Here is a 26,549-nt window from a genome sequence, read left to right as displayed (position 1 = left end):
AGAGGATGAGATGGCTGGATGGCATCACTGACTCGATGGACATGAGTTTGAGTGAACTCCGGGAGCTGGTGATGGATAGGGAGGCCTGGCGTGCAGCGATTCATGGGGTTGCAAAGAGTCGGATACGACTGAGTGACTGAACTGAACTGAATATCTTATATACAATAAATAAAACAACAAAGGAAAACACTAATTAACTAGATCAGTGGTTCTCAATGGGGATAAATGTGCAGGTAACAATTATCTCCATAATTATAGAGTTCTAATGGACCATATTAAAATAACTAAAAAAAGAGGCAGAGGATGATAGATGACCTGAATGCACAAGGCAATTCCACATGACAATAAGAGTCAATCCAAATTTTATACCTTGGAAAAGAGAAAAGAAAGAGTTTTGTCTATAATTATTTGACAGTAGAACCTAACCATTTTACCTATAAACAAAAATTCGTTTTCCATGTTTATAATATATAGTGAATTTTCTAGGAATGCTGTTACCACATAAGTTGAAAATAGACCATATATAATTTTATTCAGAATTTAACAAAGATGAATTCAACATTTCAGAAAACTTCATCAACAAATACTTATGCAATTCATGGTATATACAGCACACATTTTGGAATATGTGTCCAGAGAATGTTTCAGACTCCTTCTAAGAAAATAAGAACTAATTTTGTTATTTTAATCCTATCCTATACATTTAAAAATATTGTATTCCTATGATATAAAATGTACATGGTAAAAGTTACATATTAAAACTATTTATTTGAGTAATGCCAATTGATTTTCAGCTAGGAATTCTGACAGCATTCCCAGAAGCCCAAAACACAACTCTACCAGCTTGGTATTACTGTGTGTTTTTCCAAATTATCCTCTATTTCCTATTGTCTAAGAAATGATATAGTTTCCAAGGTCTTTTTAAGTTCCAGAAATAGAATGTGTGCTTTGACATGTGGTAGGGTTTTGGGTAGAATGAATGCTTTCTGTGACACTTTATCTAAATCTTACCTATATTTTAATCTAAGGAATTATTTTGGCAAAGGGTCAGACACGACTAAGCAACTGAACTGAACTGAACATTTACAAATAAGATCCAGCTAATACTTGAGAATATAATACTTCCTTATTTTCTCCATTTCAACAGCCTATCACTTATCTTGGTGTAAGATCTCTAATTTCTAATCTACCGTCTTCACTGGGTCCAGAGTGGACGGAAGGAGTTTCAGAGACTCCTTCTACTTGACCCTTTCTACGTAACAGCTCTTTACCCAAGAGTCAGAAGACCAACAAGAGGTTCTGTCAGCTGCCACATATACCCATTCCAATCATGCACGTAGGGACAGGAAAATGACCACAGAGTGAGTTTACAGACCGATGTAGGGGGCTTCCCTGGTGACTCAGACTGTAAAGAATCTGCTTGCAATTCGGGAGACCTGGGTTTGATCCCTGGATCTGGAAGATCCTCTGGAGAAGAGAATGGCTACCCACTCCAGTATTCTTGTCTGGAGAAATCCAAGGACAGAGGAGCTGGTGGGCTACAGTCTATAGGTGGCAAAGAATTGGATACAACTGAGGGACTATTGCTATCACACTTAATTAAAAAGATTTGGACCAAAATTCCATTTATAACCTGGTCCTATAAGTTTCCATGCTAACAAAGGGGCTATGATTCATCTCCAAAGGCCATAGCACTATCTAATTTTTTTAATATAAATTTATTTATTTTAATTGGAGGCTAATTACTTTACAATATTGTATTGGTTTAGGAAAATTCATTAAATTCTAGAGATGCCATTCCATCATCACTGAGAACCACTGACCTAATAAATGGATGTTTCCTTTGTCCAACCAAAATATTTTGAGCTTCATACTTACTGGGTACAATATATAACATATTATTGACTTACACTTCCTGTTTGTACCTGAGTAGAAATGAGTAGCTTTGCAACTAAAAGAGTAACAAAGATCTTCATTCTTTATGCAGAATATTGAAAGGTACAGGAAAGTTACTACTGTAGTCATGGTGAAACCATGGGAGTTGGCCAGACGATATAAGTATATACCATAATATTTTATCAAAACTTCTTCCACCTATTTTCATCTGAAATCTTTTATTTCCCACCAAGAAACATCCGTATCTATCAGAAGTGTTGTCAGAGGTTGAAAGAAAAATAAATGAACCACTGACCTTCTTAAAACTTCTGACCTTCTTTAAACACGCATTGAAAATGACAGACATTGTATTGTACATAATGCAAACAAGCATCACCTTCACATTGTTAACTGAGAAATTTTACAGGAAAAATATGTGTTTTCCTTAAAGTCTGCATGTTGCTCCTCAAATTGAAAAAATTTTCCAGAGAAACAATTTTCACTCATTTCATGTTAGCTTGTATTTTCATTAAATTCATTTTTTTAACTTACCAATTTTGGGTTCCAACTGTGTTCAGGCCAGTGCCAGAATGAGGACTCTACCATGGCAAGATTAATAATTTGGTGTTCCTTTAAATAAATATTTTGACCCCATATTGTAGGCCTGCCCAGGATGTCTGCTATTCCTCTCCCCCTATCTTACACCACAGGAAATGCATTGTTAAAATTTTCTCTAATTATTTCCCGTGGGGTTCATGGAAAGACTAAAAAGGGTGGGGACCTGCAACTCCACATTCCCAAGACCTTCATATTATTGATGATGAGCACTTGAGCACTAATTTATCAACTGGACATTTAAGCTTCCTTTTGGCTTCACTCCATGTTAGTCAGTATTTATCATCTCTCCCTGAAAGCTCTTGCTTCTCTTTAGATTTCTGGCCATTTGGTCACCCTATAATCTCAGGACTCCAACGCTTTCAAGAAAACTCATGAATCTGCATTTGCCCAGCTTTACTTCTTTCATTGTAAAGGTGGGAATGATGCTTTTTCCAGCTCTCTACATCCTTGAGCAAAAACTAGAAATGCTATGATCATGTTCATGTTTACTTCTTTGCTTTACTAATGTTGTTTCCCCTTCCCTTTACTATATTCTATACTCAGAAAACTTGAACTCTCTCCAATTTTCATCTTAAATATGCCCTGTTCTAACTATCCTTATTCTTCCATGATAAATCAATCATTCCTTTCAGTCCTCATTCAGTATTTTCTTCATTCTATTTCATTAAATAAATTTGTTGAGCATTTACACTGTGGTACTGATGCAACAGTACCCAAAGAGTTTCACTCAATAAAGGATACAAGCAAGTACATACATCATACATTGGAAAAATTCATAAATAGGAAGAGACTCAATTTCAGTTTGGAGAGGTTATGAAAAATCTACCAGAAGATGTGATGTCTAGCTACATGTGCATGCTGTGCTAAGTTGCTTCAGTCATGTCCGACTCTCTGTAACCCTATGGACTGTAACTCGCCAGGCTCCTCTGTCCATGGAATTCTACAGGCAAGAATATTGGAGTGGGCTGTCATGCCCTCCTCTGGGGGATCTTCCTGACCCAGGGATCAAACCTGTCTTTACATCTCCAGCATTAGGCGGATTCTTTACCACTAGTGCCACCTGGGAAGCCCCCTTCTAACTACATTTGTTGTTGTTCTGTTGCTCAGTGGTATCCATCTCTTTGCAACTCTTTGCTTAAAGCCAAATAGAAATTATCCTGGGAAGAAGGAAAGGCTCATTCATAAGCATCTCAAAGCACTAATGTAAGAAAGTAGTATAGTATATTTTGCCTAGTGTCTCCACTGAAGTAAAAGCCATGTGTTATTCATCTTCATTAATAGTAAGAAGCACTCATTTAATGATTGTCTACTGACATGAGTGACTAGCTTTGCTTCCTAACAAGACCGTTTTTTCCAGTATAAGCACATGGCAGGAAATTACGTTAAGAATGAGGACCCTACATTTCCCTGGCAGTCCAGTGGTTAAGAATCCACCTGCCAATGCAGGGGACACGGGTTCAATCCCTGGCCTGGGACGATTCCATGTACCGCATGGCAACTAAGCCGGGAATCACAACCACTGAGTTCACACAAGGCAACTAATGAGCCCAAGCACCCTAGAGTCCGAGGTCTGCACCAAGAGATGCACCAATGAGAGGAGCATGCATCGCAATGAAGAGTAGCCCTCACTCACCACAACTAGAGAAGACCTAGTGCAACCAAAAAAAAAAAAAAATTAATTAACTCAAAAAAAATTTGTGAGGATGCTAATGTCACCACTGCCCCAAAGTAAAAGAAATAAAACAAATATTTATAGAAAAATAAATATAGGTATTTAATATAAATATGTAATGTAAACACTTTTATTTTATAAATATAATATTATGTAGATAATTACAAATATAAATATAAATAAATAAAACAAGTAAAATGAAAAAGCAATGAGAGTAATTCTATCTATAAAAACTCAGACAGAGTGAAGTAAGTCAGAAAGAAAAACACCAATACAGTATATTAACGCATATTTATGGAATTTAGAAAGATGGTAACAATGACCCTATATGCGAATAGCAAAAGAGACACAGATGTAAAGAACAGACTTTAGACTCTGTGGGAGAAGGTGAGAGTGGGACGATTTGAGAGAATAGCATTGAAACATGTATTTTACCATATGTGAAACAGATCACCAGTCCAGATTTGATGCATGAGACAGGGTGCTCAGGGCCGGAGCACTGGCATGACCCTGAGGGATGGGATGGGAAGAGAGGTGGGAGGGGGGTTCAGGATGGGGAACACGTGTACACCCATGGCTGATTCATGTTAATACACGGCAAAAACCACTGCAATATTGCAAAGTAATTAGCCTCCAATTGAAATAAATAAATTAATTTTTAAAGAAAAGAAAAAACAAACAAAAAAACTATCTACAAAATATGCCCACAATTTAGTATTCCGATTTCTCCCATACTTGTAAAAAATTTCCCCTAATTATAGTAACTAGCAGTAAAATGTACTTTCATCATTCAGAAATACATAAATTATTTTTCTAATATTTCATGCATATGTCAAATTTTATAACTGTACATCTAGCTTACAAACCGATGAGTTCGGTGAATTAAAATACTGTCTCTTTCACCTGGAATCAAAAATGTGTTACTAAAGTACTACATCACATAAGAGATAATTTTTATGGATGACTATGCCATTTATGAAAAAATAAAGTACAAATTTAAACTGTCAGTGTTTAAAATGATATTAGAAGCTCAACAAAAATATTTGTTGCTTAAGACCAAGATCTACTACATAAATCACTAGGAAAAGGGGAAGCAAGGAACCGGGGCAAATGAAAATGAAGGGCTCTTGTTAAGAATCTATTAAAATTTTAATATGGCAACAGCAGAACATTGAATCAGGCAAGAAGCTCTTCTAAGCACGAGGCCCTGTGCAAATGCACGTGTCACATGACCACCAAGTTAGCCCTGCTTATAACAACCAGTAAATGGCACTGCAAAATACCGGTGGCATCTCTTGACTTAAAGCACAGGACTCCGCTTAATTGAATTGGTACTGAGAACAAAATAGCCTTCCTTAACAGGAATTTCCCTGTGATCTTACGCTTTGACTTTACTTTTAAGTTTAGAGACTATGGAGAAGGAATAAAAACTTGTTCTGCTCACCTTCTCTTGAAAATCTATGACACCTCAGAGACTAGCCAAAGACAGGATCATCTAACATGAAAAATGCAGGATAATTCTACAGCAAATAATATATTTGTTCTAAGTAAAAACAAGCAGAAAGATCATTTTCCAAGGCTAACAGATTTCTTTGGATATAAACTTTTATTTATATATAGATAGATATAGTTTTGGAGATGCTTTCTTAACTTTTAAAATAATTATGTGGTTTATGTCAAATACAGTATATTATCTCTAATACAAAGATAAGTGCATGCAGATAAATAATTCAAAACTATCAAAATGACTTTAATATATAAAGAATATGAGTAAGAAAAATCATTTAAATAACCTAAAACAACTAGTGTTTAAAGTTACTTCTTTTGGAGGTGGACGAGAATCAATCTTCAGATTAACAACTAAATTACAAAAAGACAAAAACCACTCACGAACTACTAAAAGCAGAGTAACAACAAGAGTGGGTTCATGTCTAATGAAATAACAGAGAAACAAAAGAAAATGAGTATAAGAAACCAACGGAAAGGCTTAATGAGATTTTGATGATCAGGATTAATAATAAAAGATTTAAAACAAAGAAATGCACAGAAACATTGAATTTCAGTTCTTTAACAAGATGTAGAGGAAAATTATAAAGATAGCCACCCAAATTTGAGATTTCATATATAAGATGTTCTAGAAAAAATAAAAATATTTCTTTTTATCAGAAAGGTACAAAAGACAAATATTCTATGGGCTCTGTTTTAAAGCTTCCACAAAATTGTCATTTAAAGGCTTAACTTTTATGAAGATTGATAAAATGCAAATCAGCATAGTTGATAATAATATTGGTTGCTTAACTAACACAACACTAAACTTCAAAGGGAAACCTGTAGTAATTACTTCTACAGAAGAAATTTAACCCACAAAAGTTCTATAAAGTAATTTTTACTTACAATTGGCATTGATCACCTTTTATTCCTTTAGTTGTGCAGAAACATTTTCCTGTGTGCATATGACAAATATTTGCATGGCCACTGCATGTACAAGCTGTAAGTCAAAACCAAAATGATATTGAATATTCCCCATCACAAACATGTACATCACATTTCAGGGAAGATTTTATTATCTTATTTTTAAAATCATCGATTATCCTCTTGCTACCCAAAAACTAGGGTTATGACATGGGTTATTTTTAATTAAAGGGAAGTTAAGTTACTCATTTAAAATTTTTTGTGAAACACTTCAAAGTCTTTGGAGAATCCTGAAGTCTAGTGTGGATCCAAATATTTATCCCATCCTTTTCTGGATGTTTTCCCATTTCTAATTTGGAACATCTACTTAATAAAATGAGTTTCAAAGAGCACAAGATCTTTAGAGTCAAACAACTTAGCTACAAAATGCACATCTATAATCACTTTATGTTGACCTTGGGCAATTTATATAACCTCTCTAGTCTTAGTCTCTCTGTCTTCAAAAGCAGGGAGATACTCTTGGGACTTTTGTGAGAATTAAATGAGATAATGTATTTTAAATTCTGAACACATATCAAGGACTTAGTAACTATTACCTCCACTACTGTTACCAATGTCAACAATAAAATATAGTTTTATGTATTGTATAAAAAGTTTATTTGCCCAAAAATCATTCTTTTAAACTTCTAAAGTCATTCTCAGTTTTAGTATTCCGGAATACTACCTGAAACATGCCACAGTATAATAGTTATGCCCAGTGAATTTGGTTTATATGAACTCATTTCATTTTCTTACTCCACATTCCTTTGTTAAAGATCAGTGTTCCAAATATTTAGGACACAAACCTCCTACTTCATTGTGCCAAACATCTAATCAGCCAGTCCATTCTAGATTCTACAAGGAAGCATCTTTCTTGTATCTGACCTTTCCTTTCCACGGTGATAGCCATCACTCAAGTCCTGTCACTCACACTCTGACTGATACCAATATAATTCAGTAACTGATCATTCCACCTTCAGTTCGGCTACAATTTCCTCAACCTTCAGACATGTTTTAAAAAGATAGGGCTGATCATGCCATTAGGACTTTAAAAAACCTTTAATGAGAACTATTGTGTTTCTTCACACAATCAGCTAGTTAAACAATTCTACTGATAAAAATGAAATTATTTGGCTTTTTCCTGATTTTCATACACGTTTAAAAATGAGATAATGAGTCACTATTTTGATCAAAATATAAAATACTGTCATGTGGAGTTATTTGCTTGTGCATTCAGGATACCTATTGTCTTCTGCCTCTTTTTAAATTATTTTAATAGGATCCATTAGAACTTTATAATTACAAAGATAATTGTCATCCCCACATTTATCCCCACTGAGAACCACTGATCTAATTAATTTGTATTCCTAGGATATAAAATCTATGTGGCAAAATATTGCAGAAACTAAGCTTCTCATTGCTTATGATCACTCGCTTTGAAAAAACACATAATTAATGTACAGTAAAAACATACAACCCTACATACACACAAAAAATAATTTTGGTAGTAGGTAGATTTTTATGAACCTCGGTTTGCTTTCTTCAAGAGATGAGATTTTCTTTCAAGATTTTCTTTCTTCAAGAGATAGGAATACCAGACCACCTTACCTGCCTCCTAAGAAATCTGTATGCAGGTCAAGAAGCAACAGTTAGAACTGGACATGGAACAACAGACTGGTTCCAAATTGGAAAAGGAGTACGTCAAAGCTGAATATTGTCACCCTGCTTATTTAACTTATATGCAGAGTACATCATGCGAAATGCTGGACTGGATGAAGAACAAGCTGGAATCAAGACTGCCGGGAGAAATATCAATGACCTCAGATGACACTACCATTATGGCAAGAAGCAAAGAAGAGCTAAAGAGGCTTTTAATGAAAGTGAAACAGGAGAGTGACAAAGTTGGCTTAAAACTCAACATTCAGAAAACTAAGACGATGGTATCTGGTCCTATCATTTCACGGCAAATAGATGGGGAAACAATGGAAATAGTGAGAGACTATATTTTGGGGGGCTCCAAAGTCAGTGCAGATGGTGACTGCAGCCATGAAATCAAAAGATACTTGCTCCTTGGAAGAAAAGCTATAACCAACCTAGGCAGCATATTAAAAGGCAGAGACATTACTTTGCCAACAAATGTCCATCTAGTCAAAGCTATGATTTTTCCAGCAGTCATGTATGGACATGAGAGTTGGACTATAAAGAAAGCTGAGTGCCTAAGAATTGATGCTTTTGAACTGTGGTGTTGGAGAAGACTCTTGAGAGTCCCTTGAACTGCATGGAAATCCAACCAGTCAATCCTAAAGGAAATCAATCTTGAATATTCCCTGGAAGGACTGATGCTGAAGCTGAAACTCCAATACTTTGGCCACCTGAGGCAAAGAACTGACTCATATGAAAAGACCCTGATGCTGGAAAAGATTGAAGACGGAAGGAGAAGATGACAGAGGATGAGAAGGTTGGATGACATCACTGACTTGATGGACATGAGTCTGAGTAAGCTCCGGGAGTTGGTGATAGACAGGCGTGCTGCAGTCCATGGGGTCACAAAGAGTCGGACACAACTGAGCTACTGAAGTGAACTGAGGTTTTCTTTATTAGAAAAGATTTCTATATAACAGTGTTTTTCCTTCATAAAGAATATGCAAATAGATCAGATTACATTTGTGAATAAACTCTGCAAACACAATATATGAGAACCACAGAAATGAATGACAAGGTACAGAAATGCAAGGAAAAGGAAATTATCGTGAGCAAAAAAGGAACTCAGATGTACTGATGACAGGTAACATCATAAATAGTAAATGAATATCACATGATATCTTTTAATATTAACTTGAAGTTTCATAGTAATACTATTTGTATTCAAAACGACACTAAAAAACAAATGATATACATTAATATTTTAAAAGTTGGGTAAACATTTTATTTATCCTTATGGCAGAGCTAAATAATGTCATACTTGCAGTGTTTCTTTAAAGAATTATCATTGTATAGTAACTTTAATAATTTCTGAGATAGAAAAAAATTGTGTTAAAATACTTTTCAATGTAAACTCATTTTGAGAGAATTCCCTTGAGGTACTATACTTTGGGCTAAAATGGCACAAATGTATTTTAAATTCAATTGTTTAAAATGTATATTTTATGACATGACAATGTTGAAATTATTCTGTTTTTGTCAGCATTTGGGGTTATCTTTTTATGCTGAATAAGCACCTATAAAATCATCATACTGTGGCCTTTTATTTGGTAAATTTTATATGATGATGATTTTACAGCTTAGATATACACTAGAGGAACATTATGTGGTCACATGGTATTTCTGTTTCCCTATAATATAAATTTTCAATATCAACTTATAACCGAAACTAAAAAATAAGGATAGGAAAACAAATGCTATAAAAGTTATTTAAATAAATTGTATATAAAGAACATACTTAGAAAACTGAAATCGAACAGTAGTCACTGGCAGTATTTGTTTCAAAGTCAGTTTACTTGCTTAGAGCTTTAATTTCTACATCATTGCTATTTCTCACAAACACATACGACTTCTGGGAATTGGGAAATCATGTCCATTTAATTTCCTTTCTACATTTCTAGCATAATTATACTTGATATTTAGTAGATATACATTAGGTTTCACATATAGTAAGAATTCTGGCAAAGACAAATGTTCAAACAGCCACATGACTTAAAATTATATTTTCCTTCTTATATTTTTATTTACAGTTCTAAGTTCAAATATTCACTATCTGTGGCTTAGGCAAATAGGAAAAAAACATAGTTGAAATAAAATAAATATGAAATGTCGATATCAATATCTTAGCAATCTGATTTTTCTCACTAAAAACTCAAAAAGTACAAATATTATCACATATTAACCTGTTACTCAGAGTACGATTTTGTTTTCTCCAGGAAAGATAAGTCTCATAATTTAAAATATGTCATTTCATTTATGAGATTACTTTGTTTACTTGGGATACTGGGCACCTGTATTTGCCTAAATACAGAGTAAATGAGAAATTAAGAAATGATCCTTTCCCCAGCAAGTGAAGTACAGTGAAACTCAGTTATTCTGTCCTTGTTCCAGTTGTTGGATGCTACTGGGTGAAAGGCGGTACTCTAGAGCTACTCTGGGATATGATGGTGAACAGTAATCTACAACTTAAGGACTGGAACTGCCAAGTAAATGGCGCTGTTTTGAGGATTTAAATTACAGACTGAAAAGTCTTAAAGTGACAAGAGGGCTGTAAGTTTCATATTTTACATTTCAAAGCCATCTAACATATTGAAAAATGAAAAAAAACAAACTCTTAACCATCTGTTTAAGAATTAGTAAACTATATCTGTGAGGCCAAGTCCTCATTTCCTATTTTAAATGGCTCATAACTTGAGAACAGTTTCTACGTATGGAAACAATTGTGAAGAAGGAAGAGGAGTTGAAGCTGGAGGGAAAGAGGAAGCAGAGGAGGCAGCAGTAAAGCAACAATAATACCTGGGTCAAAAAATAATCATTTACTCTCTGATCCTTTATAGAAAAAAAAAATGCCAACTCCAGAAATACAATCAGAAAGCCTGGAGTCACATAACTTGTCAGTTTTACATTCTGAGTGAATGTTAAAAACTAAGCTCTCATTTAAAACCAACAAGGGGGCTTCCCTGGTGGCTCAGTGGTAAAGAATCCATTTGCCAATGTAGGAGACACAGGTTCAATCCCTGATCTGGGAAGATCCCAGATAGTGGCAACTAAGCTCGAGTGCCACAACTACTGAACCTATGCTCCAGAGCACAGGAGCCCCCTAAGACCACACACCACAACCACAGAAGCTGCTGTGTCCCGGAGCCCGTGCTCCGCAACAAGAGAAGCCAGTGCAAAGAGAAGCCTGCACGCTGCAATTAGCCAGCAGCCCCTGCTCGCCACAACCAGAGAAAAGCCCACACAGCAACAAAGATCCAACACAGCTGTAAATAAAGAAATAAAATGTATTAAAAACAAGGTTTTGGTTTTCCTTTTTGACAGAAGAGGGTCAGGCATAAACACTGAAAAATTTTGACCAAAATTAATTTCAACCCAACTGTCCTGGAATTGTATTTTTAATATCTTGTATTTCGCTTGGATAAATGAGTAACTTTAGTCATATTTCATTTTCTAACACTAGCAAGATAAATTTCTTGAACACCCCTAATCACTACCATTAGTTTTTGCCCTCTTCAACTTTGACTTCTTATATTTTCTTTCTTTAATCTGTAGCTTTCATTCAGCTAAAAAAGTAGGGCAAAATGTTAATACCCTGTGCTAGAGAAGAGGCAAGAATGCCACATAGTATTAGAATCTATTCACAAACCAAACATCAATAATAAGTGAAATACCAGGCGTTTTTTCCCCATATTCAGGTCTACCACCCAAAATTACTGCTTGGCTCAGGTTCAAATTCTGAATTCCAAATTATTGAATTTTTATCATGTCTCTTTTCAAATCTGCATTGCTTTCAATGAGGTTATTTTTTAAAGTTGCATTGAATTGTAAAAACATAGATACACAGACATATACATAGATGCACAGATATATATACAGGTAAAATTCACAGACAGACAAAACAGAGAAGAGAAACCTTTTCATTGTAGAAAAAAATCTAACTGATATTGTAGAAAGGATGACAGAATTAGAAAATCTCCATTTGGAAAAAAAAAATCATAAAAATAGTGGATCAAAGTTTGAAAAGTAATACAATATTCACATAGTCTCAAAATATCTCCTACAAGACATTTTTCCATTAAAGGAGAAACTAGTAATTTCATAGTGAAGAAATCTGGCAGACACCACTTTAACCAAATGTTCATAGTGAACACTACCATTTACTGAAAGACGACAGCATGTAATTCCTGATATGGTGAGAAGAATTTAGCATAACTGCATAGGTATTTCTGCCAAAAGTGTGTAATCAAATGTTATGATGAAGAAATGTCACACAAAGCCAAACTGTAGTATATTCAATGTTGTTGTCCAGTTACTAAGTCATGTCCGATTCTTTGTGAGCTCACAGGCTGTCAGTCAGTTCAGTTCAGTTGCTTGTGTCCGACTCTTTGTGACCCCATGAATCGCAGCACGCCAGGCCTCCCTGTCCATCACCAACTCCCGGAGTTCACTAGACCACGTCCATCGAGTCAGTGATGCCATCCAGCCATCTTATTCTCTGTCGTCCCCTTCTCCTCCTGCCCCCAATCCCTCCCAGCATCAGAGGCTTTTCAAATGAGTCAACTCTTCGCATGAGGTGGCCAAAGTACTGGAGTTTCAGCTTTAGCAGCATTCCTTCCAAAGAAATCCCAGGGCTGATCTCCTTCAGAATGGACTGGTTGGATCTCCTTGCAGTCCAAGGGACTCTCAAGAGTCTTCTCCAACACCACAGTTCAAAAGCATCAATTCTTCGGCACTCAGCCTTCTACACAGTCCAACTCTCACATCCATACATGACCACAGGAAAAACCATAGCCTTGACCAGATGGACCTTTGTTGGCAAAGTAATGTCTCTGCTTTTGAATATGCTCTATAGGTTGGTCATAACCTTCCTTCCAAGGAGTAAGCGTCTTTTAATTTCATGGCTGCAGTCACCATCTAGAGACATGCAGAAATAGGCCAGACAGGTTTCCTAGGACACCCTAAAGCAGAACAGTCTATGAAACCTTTCCTAAATTGAAATGGTGTAAAACAAAGGGGATATTAGCATAGGACACATCTTGCTAAGAATGTACAAAATAAATCAAGACAAAGCACAGATGCTCACAGAAGCAATTCTAAGCTACAGCAGCTTGATGCTGAGATGCTGAGGGTAATTCCCAGGGAAGGAGTTTGGTGGTACCACTCTTGTAGCTTGGGGGGTTTGCTGTTTCTCTAATTGTTCAGTCATTCAGTCATGTTTGACTCCTTGCAACCCCATGGACTGAAGCACGCCAGGCAACCGTGTCCTTCACCATCTCCAGAGCCTACTCAAACTCATGTCCATTGAATAGGTAACACCATCCAACCATCTCATCCCATGTTGCCCACTTCTTCTCCTGGCTTCAATCCTTCCCAGCATCAGGGTCTTTTCTAATAAATCAGCTCTACGCATCAGGTGGCCAAAGTATTGGGAGCTTCAGCTTCAGCATCAGCTCTTCCAGTGAATATTCAAGGTTGATTTTCTTCAGGGTTGCCTGGTTTGATCTCCTTCCAGTTTAAGGGACTCTCAAGAGTCTTCTCCAAAATCACAGTTCAAAATAATCAATTATTTAGTGCTCAACATTCTTTATGGTCCAACTCTCACATCCATACACGACTACTGGAAAAACAAGAGCTTTGACTATATGGACCTTTGTCCACAAAGTAATGTCTCTGCTTTATAATAGATGTCTAGCTTGGTCATAGCTTTTCTTTCAAGGAGCAAATGTCTTTTAAGTTCATGGCTGCAGTCATTGTCCGCAGTGATTTTGGAGCACAAGAAAATAAAGTCTATCACAGTTTCCATTATTTCCCATCTATTTGCCATGAAGTGACAGGACCGGAAGCCATGATCTTTGTTTTTTGAATGCTGAGTTTTAAGTCAGCTTTTTCACTCTCCTCTTTCAACCTTCATTAAAAGGCTCTTTAGTTCCTCTTCACTTTCTGCCATAAGGGTGGTGTCATCTGTGTATGTGAGGTTATTGATTGTTCTCCCTGCAATCTTGATTCCAGCTTGTGCTTCTTCCAGTCCAGCATTTCTCATGATATACTCTGCATATAAGTTAAACAAGCAGGGTGACAATATACAGCCTTGACGTACTCCTTCCCCAATTTGGAACTAGTCTGTCCCACGTTTGGTTCTAACTGTTGTTTCTTGACCTGCATACAGGTTTCAGGAGAGAGGTAAGGTGGTTTTGTGTTCCTATCTCTTTAAGAATTTTCCACAGTTTGTTGTGATCTACATATTCAAAGACTTAATGTAGTCAGTGAAGCAGAAGTAGATGGTTTCTTTTTTTTTTTTTTTTTGAGTTCCCTTGCTTTTCCTATGATCCAACAGATGTTGGCAATTTAATCTCTGGTTCCTCTGCCTTTTCTAAATCCAGCTTATACATCTGGAAGTTCTCAGTTCACCTACTGTTGAAGCCTAGCTTGAAGGATTTTGAGTATTACATTGCCAGCATGTGAAATGAGCAAAACTTTCCAATATTCTTTGGCATTGCCTTTCTTTGGAATTAGAATTAAAACTGACCTTTCCCAGTCCTGTAGCCATGGCTGAGTTTTCCAAATGTGTTGACATACTGTGTGCAGCACTTTTACAGCATTATCGTTTAGGTTTTTAAACAGCTCACCTGGAATTCCATCACCTCAACTAGCTCTGTTCATAGTGATGCTTCCTAAGGCCTACTTCACTTCGCACGCCAGGATGTCTGGCTCTAAGTGAGTGACCAGACCATCATGGTTATCTGGTTCATTCAGACCTTTTCGTACAGTTCATCTGTGTGTTCTTGCCATCTCTTCTTAATCTCTTCTGCTTCTGTTAGGTACTTGCCATTTCTGTCCTTTACTGTGCCCATCTTTGCATGAAATGTTCCCTTGGTATCTCCAATTTTCTTGAAGAAATCTCTAGTCTTTCCCATTCTGTTGTTTCCCTCTATTTCTTTGCATTGTTCATCTGGGAAGGCTTTCTTATCTCTCCTTGCTCTTCTCTGGAACTCTGCATTCAGTTGGGTATATCATTTCCTTTCTCCTTTGCCTTTTGCTTCTCTTATCAGTTATTTGTAAAGTCTTCTCAGATAACAACTTTGCTTTCTTGCATTTCTTTTTCTTGGGGATGGTTATGATCACCATCTCCTGTACAATGTTACAACATTCCATTCATAGTTCTTCAGACACTCCGTCTACCAAATCTCATCCCTTGAATCTATTTGTCACCTCCACTGTATAATCATAAGGGCTCTGTTTTAGGTCATACCTGAATGGTCTAATGGTTGTCCCTCTTGTTGTTCAGTTGCTCAGCGGTGTCCGACTCTTTGTGACCCCCATGGACTACAGCACGCCAGCCTTCCCTGTCTTTCACTATCTCCCAGGGTTTGTTCAAACTCATGTCCATTGAGTCAATGATGCCATCCAACCATCTCATCCTTCATCACCTCCTTCTCTGCCTAACCTCAATCTTTACCAGTGTAAGGGTCTTTTCCAATGAACTGGCTCTTTGCTTCAGGTGGCCAAAGTAAAGGAGCTTCAGCTTCAGCATCAGACCCTCCAGTGAACAGGGTTGATTTTCTTTAGGATTGATGAGTTTGATCTCCTTACTGTCCAAGGGACTCTCAAGAGCCTACCCCTCTCTTCAATTTAAGCCTGAATTTTGCAATAAGGAGCTCATGACCTGAGCCACAGTCAGCACTAGGTCCTGTTCTTGCTGATGTATAGAGCTTCTGCATCTTTGGCTGCAAATAATATAATCAATCTGATTTTGGTGTTGACCATCTGGTGATATTCACTGTAGAGTCATATCTTGTGTGCACTAAGTTCTATGTTTAATAACAATAAGCATCAATGTTACTGGCCTGATTTCTATAACTATAATGTAGATAAGAGAATTCCCAGGTTTTAAGAAATAAATCCAAAAATGTTTAAGGAAAAGAGGGACATCAAGCCTATGATATTTAACTGAGAGATAAGAAGAAAAAAAAACAAATTTGAAAGAATATCCTAAACAACTTTTCTGTGTAAAATTATGCTCCCCAAAATTAATAGACCTTTTTGACTTTGAAAAGATTAAATATATCTACACTTAAAAACAGACAATAAAATACACTTTTATGTATTCTACTTATAAGTCAGTAATAACATGCTAACTGCATTTGAAGAGTTCCTTGTTTTTCTTGTATGTTACTAAGGGTTTGTTTTTATACTTTTGAGTGAAGGGACGTGGTTAACAATATATAAAATAAAAAATGATTTTATTTCTCAAGAAAATATTAGTCCCTACTTTTAAAAGAAAAGTCACCCTATGTGAAGAATTATCCAAATGCCTTCTATTACAATGGGATTCATAATCACAATACAGCTTTGAACTTGAAAGAGTTAACTGCTGGCAGATAGAAGAATAAACAAAATATACTCTTAAAATCATTAAATACACAAATCATATAGTATAGGGAAATAAATATTTTTGATGTCAGCTGAAAACATTTATAGGATGATACATTCACTAAAATGACCCCAAATTAATAGGTTAGTGAAGTGAAATGTAGATGGTAAGCTTAGGGAAGTCAGACACCAAGATTCTATTGTATTGTCTGAAAAACTAGAAACTGAAAAGAATTACACAAATTCCATTTTATTCCTTATCCAAACTTCATATAACTCCTTTTATCAGTACTTAATGAAAAATGTACATACAAAATACTGGATTATTACTCAGTATATGTTATAGGTTCAGACTGAAACACCATTTATAATTATTAAAACTAACCCTCATTTAGAGAAAAACAATATATATACTTTGAGTCAATATTGCTTCTTGCCTCTATTACTGAAAAATAAAACTGAAAAATTAACATGCCAAAAATCATAACCTGCTTTTTACCTCTGGCTCTAAAGTGAAACAACTGGTTGAAATGTGAAAGCCATCTAGCCAGAAAGTCTGAATTCCACTTTCTCTTGGATTATATGAAAGTGAGTAAAACGTATCACACAAACATTATATTTTCTGAGTAACTAATTTAGCAATGGATTAACTGCATACCAAGCACAGTACCACTAACTATGTAATAGGGACACAGAGATAACATAAAATGAGTTTTTAAACGTAAGACAAAACTTTTCTCATCAAGAAGTTCACATTCTACTTAGAAAGACACGAGAACAATAAATTACAAAAACACTGACGGCTATCACCGTGAAGGTACAAAAGCTGCCTGAAGTCAGGATGGAAAGTACAAGTTTTAAGGCTGAATTTCCCCTCAGCTGACATTTGAAAAATGCGTAATGGAGTGCAGAGGCACAGTAATGTCCAGGAAAGTAAACATCAGAAAAACGGGTGAAGAGTTGGGTTAATATAAAGAAGCGACTGGAGATGAGGTGTAAAGAAACAATATTGTGAATATCATAGAGAAGAACAAATGATCAAGTGAAAAAAAAAGAGAGAAGATGAACTATTTAGGAATAATTACAACGGGTTAAGCTAAAGAAAAGATAAACACAGCCAGACAATGGCAGTTCAATTATGGCTTTTAAATGCATAAGAGGTGACCACTGTTTATTCAACAGAATAAGTACACACTTGCTTTGGAGCACAAGAATCTGGGAGTCCACATTTGAATTCTGGTCCCATCACTTGCTGGCTTAACCTTTTACATGACTCTCTGGCCCTATGTCTTTTACTTCTCTGTAAAATGGATGTAATAGTACATACTTGAAAGAATGCTTAGGAGAGAATGAAAAACATTAGGGAAATTTCTTAGCAATATTCCTGATACAAATAACTATTAAATATTAGTTATATATGTTTTTAATATAATTCCTGGAGCTTGGCTGACTAGGAAAATGTCAGAATCTTAACTGTGGACACAGAGAAGAAGTAAAGATGTGGTAGAATATGAGAACCATGGTAGGATATTAAACCAGAAATATCCCTCAGGGTCAGAGCATAAAAGGCCTTGAATGTCTTGTCAAGGAGTTTTTACTTATTTCACAGATACTCTGGAAGCGATGAAAAATTTTGGAAATGGTCATAAAATCACTGAATTTTGAGGGACGAAAATGTGTCTTTGTCTTCCGATAAAGGAGGTATAAAGGTGGATTACAAATGGAGAGACTGCATATAAGGAGGGTAATCGTTCACTAACTCAACAAATATTTAATAAAAATCCATTCCATTTTAGGGCTTCCCGGGTGGCTCGGTGGTAAAGAATCTGCTTGCCGATGTAGAAGAAATGAGCTTGATCCCTAGGTCAGGAAAAACTCCTGGAGAAGGAAACGGCAAGACCTTAGTTTTCTTGCTTGGGAAATCGTATGGACAGAGGAACCTGGGGTTACAGTCCATGGAATCACAAAAGAGTCGGACACAACCTAGCAACTAAACAACAAAGAACAACACATAACATTACAGGTAATCTGTAACCTCCGTCAGCAGTCGAAGAGAAGACGACTCACGAGGACCTAAACTAATGAGGGGAATGGAATACAAAGGAGGGCACAGATACCACACAACGTGGAGTCTGTCTGGGGCACAAGGGTTGAAGAAAAAGAAGAAGTCAAAGGTACCATAGAAATCGAGCCTAAAGATGCGGGTGAAGGGAGAACATTCTTTCACATAATAGTTACTGAATTTAGTTTATGAACATTAATTTGAATAATACTGGTCTTCTACAGAAATGCTTAATAAGAAGTCAAAAATAAGTTAAAATTGCTTAATAAACTAGGCTGTTATACATACAATTTATGAAAAACATAAACTATATGCTAAATATACAATTAAATGTTTATATAGTTGCTTTAAAGCTTAAAAGCATAGACCATGGTTATTGTAAAATTAGTAAATTTTATTTACTAAAATTTGAAAGAAAAAGCAATATACAACGTATAGATAAAATTATATGTGATTAAGAAAAAAGCTAACACTTACATTGAGGTCTTATGATATATAAAAATGGACCTGTGAAGAAAAGGCATTTCTTCCTAAATAATATGTTAAGACAGACTTTAATATGTTTATGAACTATTTACAGACAGTATTTATGCTGGTGCTTTCTTACACCTGCTCTAGGCATTTCTAATATATAATTAACTTCGCCACCATCACTGAGTAGTTTTGAGATATGAAAAAGTGTGTATGTAAATTGGTATTTAGCTTGATTTTGCTTTTGAAAAAATCTGTAAGTATCAGAAAAAGATAAATACATGCTGAGAGCTTCTTAGTTAACCTCTAATTTTCTGTAGCATACTAAATAAATGTTTTATATGTTTTAGAATATGAGTAGTACCCCCCAATTTAAATTCACCTCTTCATTTTCATCCTACGCCTGTCATTTGAAGCTAATAGGAATTCCTCAACATTTGTAGGTTTAGGGTTAGAGCCATTTTGGTCTTTAAATTATAACACCTTATCTTACTTTTTAAAAAACAAATTGTGCCAGTTCCTTGCAACATAAAACCTAAAGTAAAACATGATGAGGAAGCTAAGCATTACATCAAGCAAAACTAAAGGGAAACATTGAACACTTTGATGGTTTCTATCTTGTCCCCAGTAGGTTAAGTATTATTATCTGGTCCCATCATTTCATGGCAAATAGATGGGGAAACAGTGGAAACAGTGGCTGACTTTATTTTTCTGGGCTCCAAAATCACTGCAGATGGTGATTGCAGCCATGAAATTAAAAGACACTCACTCCTTTGAAGGAAAATTATGACCAACCTAGATAGCATATTAAAAAGCAGAGACATTACTTTGCCAACAAAGGTCCATTTAGTCAAGGCTATAGTTTTTCCAGTAGTCATGTATGGATGTGAGAGCTGGACTATAAACAAAGCTGAGTGCCGAAGAATCGATGCTTTTGAACTGTGGTGTTGGAGAAGACTCTTGAGAGTTCCTTGGACTGCAAGGAGATCCAACCAGTCTATCCTAAAGGAGATCAGTCCTGAGTGTTCATTGGAAGGACTGATGTTAAAGCTGAAACTCCAATATTTGGCCACTTGATGCAATAAGAAGAGGTGGCAAGAATACACAGAAGAACTGTACAAAAAAGATCTTTATGACCCAGATAATCACGATGGTGTGTTCACTGACCTAGAGCCAGACAACCTAGAATGTGAAGTCAAGTGGGCCTTAGAAAGCACCACCATGAACAAAGCTAGTGGAGGTGATAGAATTCCAGTGGAGCTATTTCAAATCCTGAAAGATGATGCTGTGAAAGTGCTGCACTCAATATGCCAGCAAATTTGGAAAACTCAGCAGTGGCCACAGGACTGGAAAAGGTCAGTTTTCATTCCAATCCCAAAGAAAGGCAATGCCAAAGAATGCTCAAACTACTGCACAATTGCACTCATCTCATATGCTAGTAAAGTAATGCTCAAAATTCTTCAAGCCAGGCTTCAGCAATATGTGAACCATGAACTTCCTGATGTTCAAGCTGGTTTTAGAAAAGGCAGAGGAACCAGAGATCAAATTGCCAACATCTGCTGGATCATGGAAAAAGCAAGAGAGTTCCAGAAAAACATCTACTTCTGCTTTATTGACTATGCCAAAGCCTTTGACTGTGTGGATCACAATAAACTGTGGAAAATTCTGAAAGAGATGGGAATACCAGACCACCTGATCTGCCTCTTGAGAAATTTGTATGCAGGTCAGGAAGCAACAGTTAGAACTGGACATGGAATAACAGACTGGTTCCAAATAGGAAAAGGAGTTTGTCGAGGCTGTATATTGTCACCCTGCTTATTTAACTTATATGCAGAGTACATCATGAGAAACGCTGGTCTGGAAGAAGCACAAGCTGGAATCAAGATTGCCAGGGGAAATATCAATAACCTCAGATATTCAGATGACACCACCCTTATGGCAGAAAGTGAAGAGGAACTCAAAAGCCTCTTGATGAAAGTGAAAGAGGAGAGTGAAAAAGTTGGCTTAAAGCTCAGCATTCAGAAAACGAAGATTTGGCATCTGGGCCCATTACCTCATGGGAAATAGATGGGGAAACAGTGGAAACAGTGTCAGACTTTATTTTTGGGGGCTCCAAAATTACTGCAGATGGTGACTGCAGCCATGAAATTAAAAGACGCTTACTCCTTGGAAGGAAAGATATGACCAACCTAGATAGCATATTCAAAATCAGAGACATTACTTTGCCAACAAAGGTCCGTCTAGTCAAGGCTATGGTTTTTCCTGTGGTCATGTATGGATGTGAGAGTTGGACTGTGAAGAAAGCTGAGCGCCGAAGAATTGATGCTTTTGAACTGTGGTGTTGGAGAAGACTCTTGAGAGTCCCTTGGACTGCAAGGAGATCCAACCAGTCCATTCTGAAGGAGATCAGCCCTGGGATTTCTTTGGAAGGAAAGATGCTAAAGCTGAAACTCCAGTACTTTGGCCACATCATGCGAAGAGTTGACTCATTGGAAAAGACTGTGATGCTGGGAGGGATTGGGGGCAGGAGGAGAAGGGGACGACAGAGGATGAGATGGCTGGATGGCATCACTGACTCAATGGACATGAGTCTGGGTGGACTCCGGGAGTTGGTGATGGACAGAGAGGCCTGGTGTGCTACGATTCATGGGGTCGCAGAGAGTCAGACAAGACTGAGCGACTGAACTCAACTCAACTGATGCGAAGAGCTGACTCCTTAGAAAAGACCCTGATGCTGCGAAAAATTGAAGGCAGGAGGAGAAGGGGACCACAGAGGATGATATGGTTGGATGGCATCACCGACTCAATGGACATGAGTTTGGGTAAACTCTGGGAGTTGGTGGTGGAAAGGGAGGCCTGGCGTTCTGTGGTCCATGGGGTCACAAAGAGTTGGACATGACTGAGCAACTGAACTGAACTGAAAACCATTGAATAGTTTTTCTTCCTTTTTTTTTAATTCCATAATATATATAGTGAACTTACTAATGAAAAGAAAGCATTCATGTGACACACTTCTCGGTCAAAAACTTACAAATCAGAGGTGGAGATAATCTACATTATGTCTAGGAGCCTAAAAACCATTAAACAAATGCAAAAAATCAGAGAAAAAAATTTAGTTAGTAAACTCTGCAATAAAAAGTGAGAAGGGAGATGATGAGGAAAGTCCCAAAGTCAGTCATGCATGGAAAAGTTCCCAGCTCTTAGAAATTCACTGACTAATATCTCTAGCGGTTTCATGAGACAGCCCACAGACATTCTTGCAATAGGAATCTAAGAGAAAAGAGGATTAAACTGCATCTTCTAATAATCCACAATCAAAGGTCATTCTAAAATACCTGATGATATCAGGGCCAAAGAGTTTTCATAAACTCTTCTTGTCCTTAAAGTTCTTCTTGTCTTTTAAAGTTCCTTTTATGAGGACGAAAAGTATGAAAAGAGCTTGAAAGATGGAGTAGAAAAAGAAAACAGGGCTACTGAGCATTTGATGTAAAGAAACCCCTCTACAAGGTAAACAAAGGATATCAAAAAATTAGTATAGGGACTTCCCTGGGGGTCCAGTAGTTAGGACTCCATGCTCCCAATGCAGAGGCCGGGGTTCAATCCCTGGTCAGGGAACTAGATTCCACAGGCCACAACGAAGACTTAAGATCCCAAATGCTGCAGCTAAGACCCAACCCAGTCAAATATATTGTTTTTAATATTTAGTATAAAGAGAAGAGAAACTAGCTAAAAATAGTACAGAAACTGTGCACCAACTGTTTTTTTAACCAGGCAGATGAAACGAGCAGCTCTATTTTAAAAGGCTCTCTCATTTTCTTAAATTTATATAAAAATGTCATTTAAGAGAATTTTAGGTCAAAGTATAGCTTCATGACTATACCCTATGCTAAATATCACCATATAAATGCAATTATTTATTTAGTGTCCTCGCTTTGAAATATTTAAAATCTCATATTGCCGTTTCTTGGCCACACAGGATGATAATGTATACTCAGAAAATACACATTTTTAACTTTGTTGTGTCAAAATAATCCACAGAAACAAGATTTCCATATCCACTGATTTTTGTTATCTGCATCTTTAGATTATTCAGGCCAATGCTCCCATTTTGAGAGAATTAAACTCTTACACTTAAGAAATGCTCAAGTTCATTTGGGTATAAATTTTCAACCTCTATGAACAATCTGCAATATGTAAGGAAGGTTTAAAATGAAAAAAATTTCTTATTTCAGCAGAGAGAAGGAAGAGTTCATTCATCTTCTTTACTATCCTCAAGTCTCAGAGAATAGCCCAGTGTGTTTAGTAAAGTTTTAACTGTTTCTGTAAAAGCCTGCTAGGGACAGATATTAATAGCATGCCAAAAAGAAAAACATAAGTTTTGCTATTAAGAAACAAAGGTAAAAATAGAACTGTCACTATGTTGAAAGAACTCTTTATATCCCAGACTGAAAAATAATTACTTAACACTATTGAAAGTAAAAATATACAGAAAGAAAATCATATAAGTATACTATTTAAGAACCTAAAAAAAGAATAATAAAATGAACTAAAAGACATAAGCAAATACAAAATCGGATTTACTAAAACAAGTTATGCATGCAATGTTAGAGGAAAAGAATTTATTTGTAACATCAACAAAACCCATTAGACATCTTGCAGTAAACTAAAAAAAAAGTAAGACCTAGATGAAGCAAATTATTCGTACAAGATTGCATTTTTTAAGATTTTTTTAACGTGGATCATTTTGAAAGTCTTTACTGAATGTGTTACAATATGCATTCTGCTTTATGTTTTGTTTTGCTAGCCACAAGGCATTGGGATCTTAGTTCCCTGACTAGGGATCGAACCCACACCCCCTGAACTGGAAGGTGAAGTCTTAACCACTGGACCACCAGGGAAGTCCCAAGACCGCATTTGTTTAAATGTCTGTATATTTCAGTATGGAGAGCTTTTGTCTTATGGTACATTCTATGAATAATGAAACAAAAAATATATCTAAATATATTAAAATATTTTTAAGATTAATAACACTATAGCTTAGTTTCTTATATTCAGAGAAAGTTGTGAAAACATGCAACTAATGACAATCACATAAAATTAAGCTTGTAAACTGCCCTCAATTTCAAGGGCCTACCCAATACTCTCATGAAAACTAATCTTAGTCCGTGATTCTGTCATTCAGCTTCTGCGTGCCTGCTAAGTTGCTTCAGTCGTGTCCGACTCCGTGTGACCCCACAGACGGCAGCCCACCAGGCTCCCCCGTCCCTGGGATTCTCTAGGCAAGAACACTGGAGTGGGTTGCCATTTCCCTCTCCAATGCAGGAAAGTGAAAAGTGAAAGTGAAGTCGCTCCGTCGTGTCCGACTCTAGCGACCCCATGGACTGCAGCCTACCAGGCTCCTCCGCCCATGGGATTTTCCAGGCAAGAGTACTGGAGTGGGGTGCCACCGCCTTCTCCGTCATTCAGCTTCCACATAACACTATTAAAGCACCTACACAATGTTCAGTTGATCCTAGAACAAAGGGTTTGCTGATGCCAACCTTCTGTGCAACAGATAAATCCTATATAATTTGTAGTCGGGCACTCCATATGTGCAGTTCCTCCAGATATCAGGTTCCCCCTACACACAGTTACACATCCTCTATACACAAGACTCAATAAACTGCAGACAGTGTAGTACTACAGCATTTACTGTTTTAAAAGTTCATGTACCAGCGGACCTGAGCAGCTCAAATCTCTGTTAAGTCAACTGTATATAAATTTAAGTCCTAACATACTACTTTGCATATAGTAAGTAGTCAATAATTGGGGAATTGAAGAATAATCCTTCACCACAAAGTAATACAGTATAATGAGTGTTGAATTGTTGTAGCACATTGAGCTGTTACTCTTATTCAATGAAATTTTCTCTACTTATTTTCTCGACTGAAATGTATCAGTCATATTGGAGATAACAGAGCAAAAGCAATACTGTCCCACAAATATGATTCATACGCTTATATTAAAATACTTAACCCTAATGATGTTCTAAATAATAATAATATGCAATAACAGCTTGCACTGTTAAGCTAACATTTGCTAGAAACACATGTTATTTCCTGTTTGCTCAAGCCACACAATAAATGAAATTCAGCTGCATTTTGCAGGTGAGTAAAGGGAGACACTAAGAGGTGAAATAACTACCCAAGGAGACAGTGACAGTGCCAATATATGAATCCAATCAGCATGATTTCAAAGCCCAAACACTTAACAATGGTATGTTCTTTTATAGCTACGTATACAGATAGACAGATAGACAGACAGATAGATGTGTGTGTGCATGCTCAGTCGTGTCCAACTCTTTGTGACCCCATGGACTGTAATTCTCTGTCAATGGAATTTTCTGGGCTAGAATACTGGAGTGGGTTGCCATTTCCTTCTCCGGGGGTTCCTCCTGACCCAGGGATTGAACCCATAGCTCTTATGTCTCCTGCAATGGCAGGCGGATTCTTTACAATGAGCATCACCTGGGAAGATAAATAGTTATCAGCACCAGAATAAGTATGTATCAAGGAATCTGACTGAACATTAATAACAAATAAAATAGCTTAATAGTAAAGCACTCTCAATAGTTAATTGCACTAATAGAACAGCCATAAATATACCATAGTTTAAAAACAACTAACAAAAGTTTGTAAGTACGTTTATATATTTACAACAATGTTAAAGGGCTTTAGTAGGCTGAATTTTTAAAAGAATATCTACATCTACAGTACATTTAAGCCTTACCATTTAAATATAAATCTATTTCCTCACTTCCCTTAATACCACTATGGACTTTGAATTTTAATAAATGCAAATACTAAGGGAAAAATGAACTTTTCTCAATGAGGTGAATGAAAAAAAATGAAGAAATAAACTTTGCCTCTCATTTTTTTATAAATTGATTTTAGCCTTTGCCGCATTAAATATAATTCACTGCATGTGGCATATTTTTGATTTAGTTAGATAACTAATGTGGCTATAAGAAATAAAAATGAATTTCATATATCACATCACCATAGAAAAGTCACAGACAGCAAAATATTATTTTGCCAAATTTGGGCAACAAGGAAACTATAAGGAATTATTTAAAGCTTCATAAACTACCAGAGAATGTGCAACAGCAAAAAAAGAAAGGTATTTATCTTTCATTCTCTTTAATTTTCTATTGCATTGTACCTCAGCTCTACAGATGTATAATGTCAGCAACAAAAATAATATGAAATAACTGAATTAATCTTAAACCTAGCAGAGAAGTATGATTCCCAAAGGGAAACATATTTCTAAAAGCACTCTGCCTGTCGGAAT

At 36.4% G+C, this 26,549-nt stretch overlaps 1 protein-coding gene across 8 annotated transcripts in view; it reads right to left on the bottom strand.

The window, feature by feature from the left end:
* The window catches only part of ATRNL1 (attractin like 1), an 810,133-nt gene that overhangs the window by 556,831 nt on the left and 226,753 nt on the right, over nt 1-26,549 (bottom strand). For all 8 annotated transcript variants that reach the window (XR_015155896.1, XR_015155897.1, XM_086379578.1 and 5 more), the window contains one exon: nt 6,560-6,653. Coding sequence is in view for 6 of the 8 variants with exons in the window: in XM_086379578.1 (XP_086235704.1) it covers nt 6,560-6,653 (94 nt within the window). In the remaining 2 variants the exon portion in view is untranslated. The remainder of the gene's footprint in view (nt 1-6,559; nt 6,654-26,549) is intronic.

The sequence above is a fragment of the Bos grunniens genome, chromosome 26, assembly GCF_055505025.1.
Source record: "Bos grunniens cultivar Pamir isolate PY7600 chromosome 26, Bosgru_T2T1.0, whole genome shotgun sequence".
NCBI lineage: Eukaryota > Metazoa > Chordata > Mammalia > Artiodactyla > Bovidae > Bos > Bos grunniens.
The sequence above is the reverse complement of the archived record's forward strand: the minus strand, read 5'-3'. Positions and strand labels throughout refer to the sequence as shown.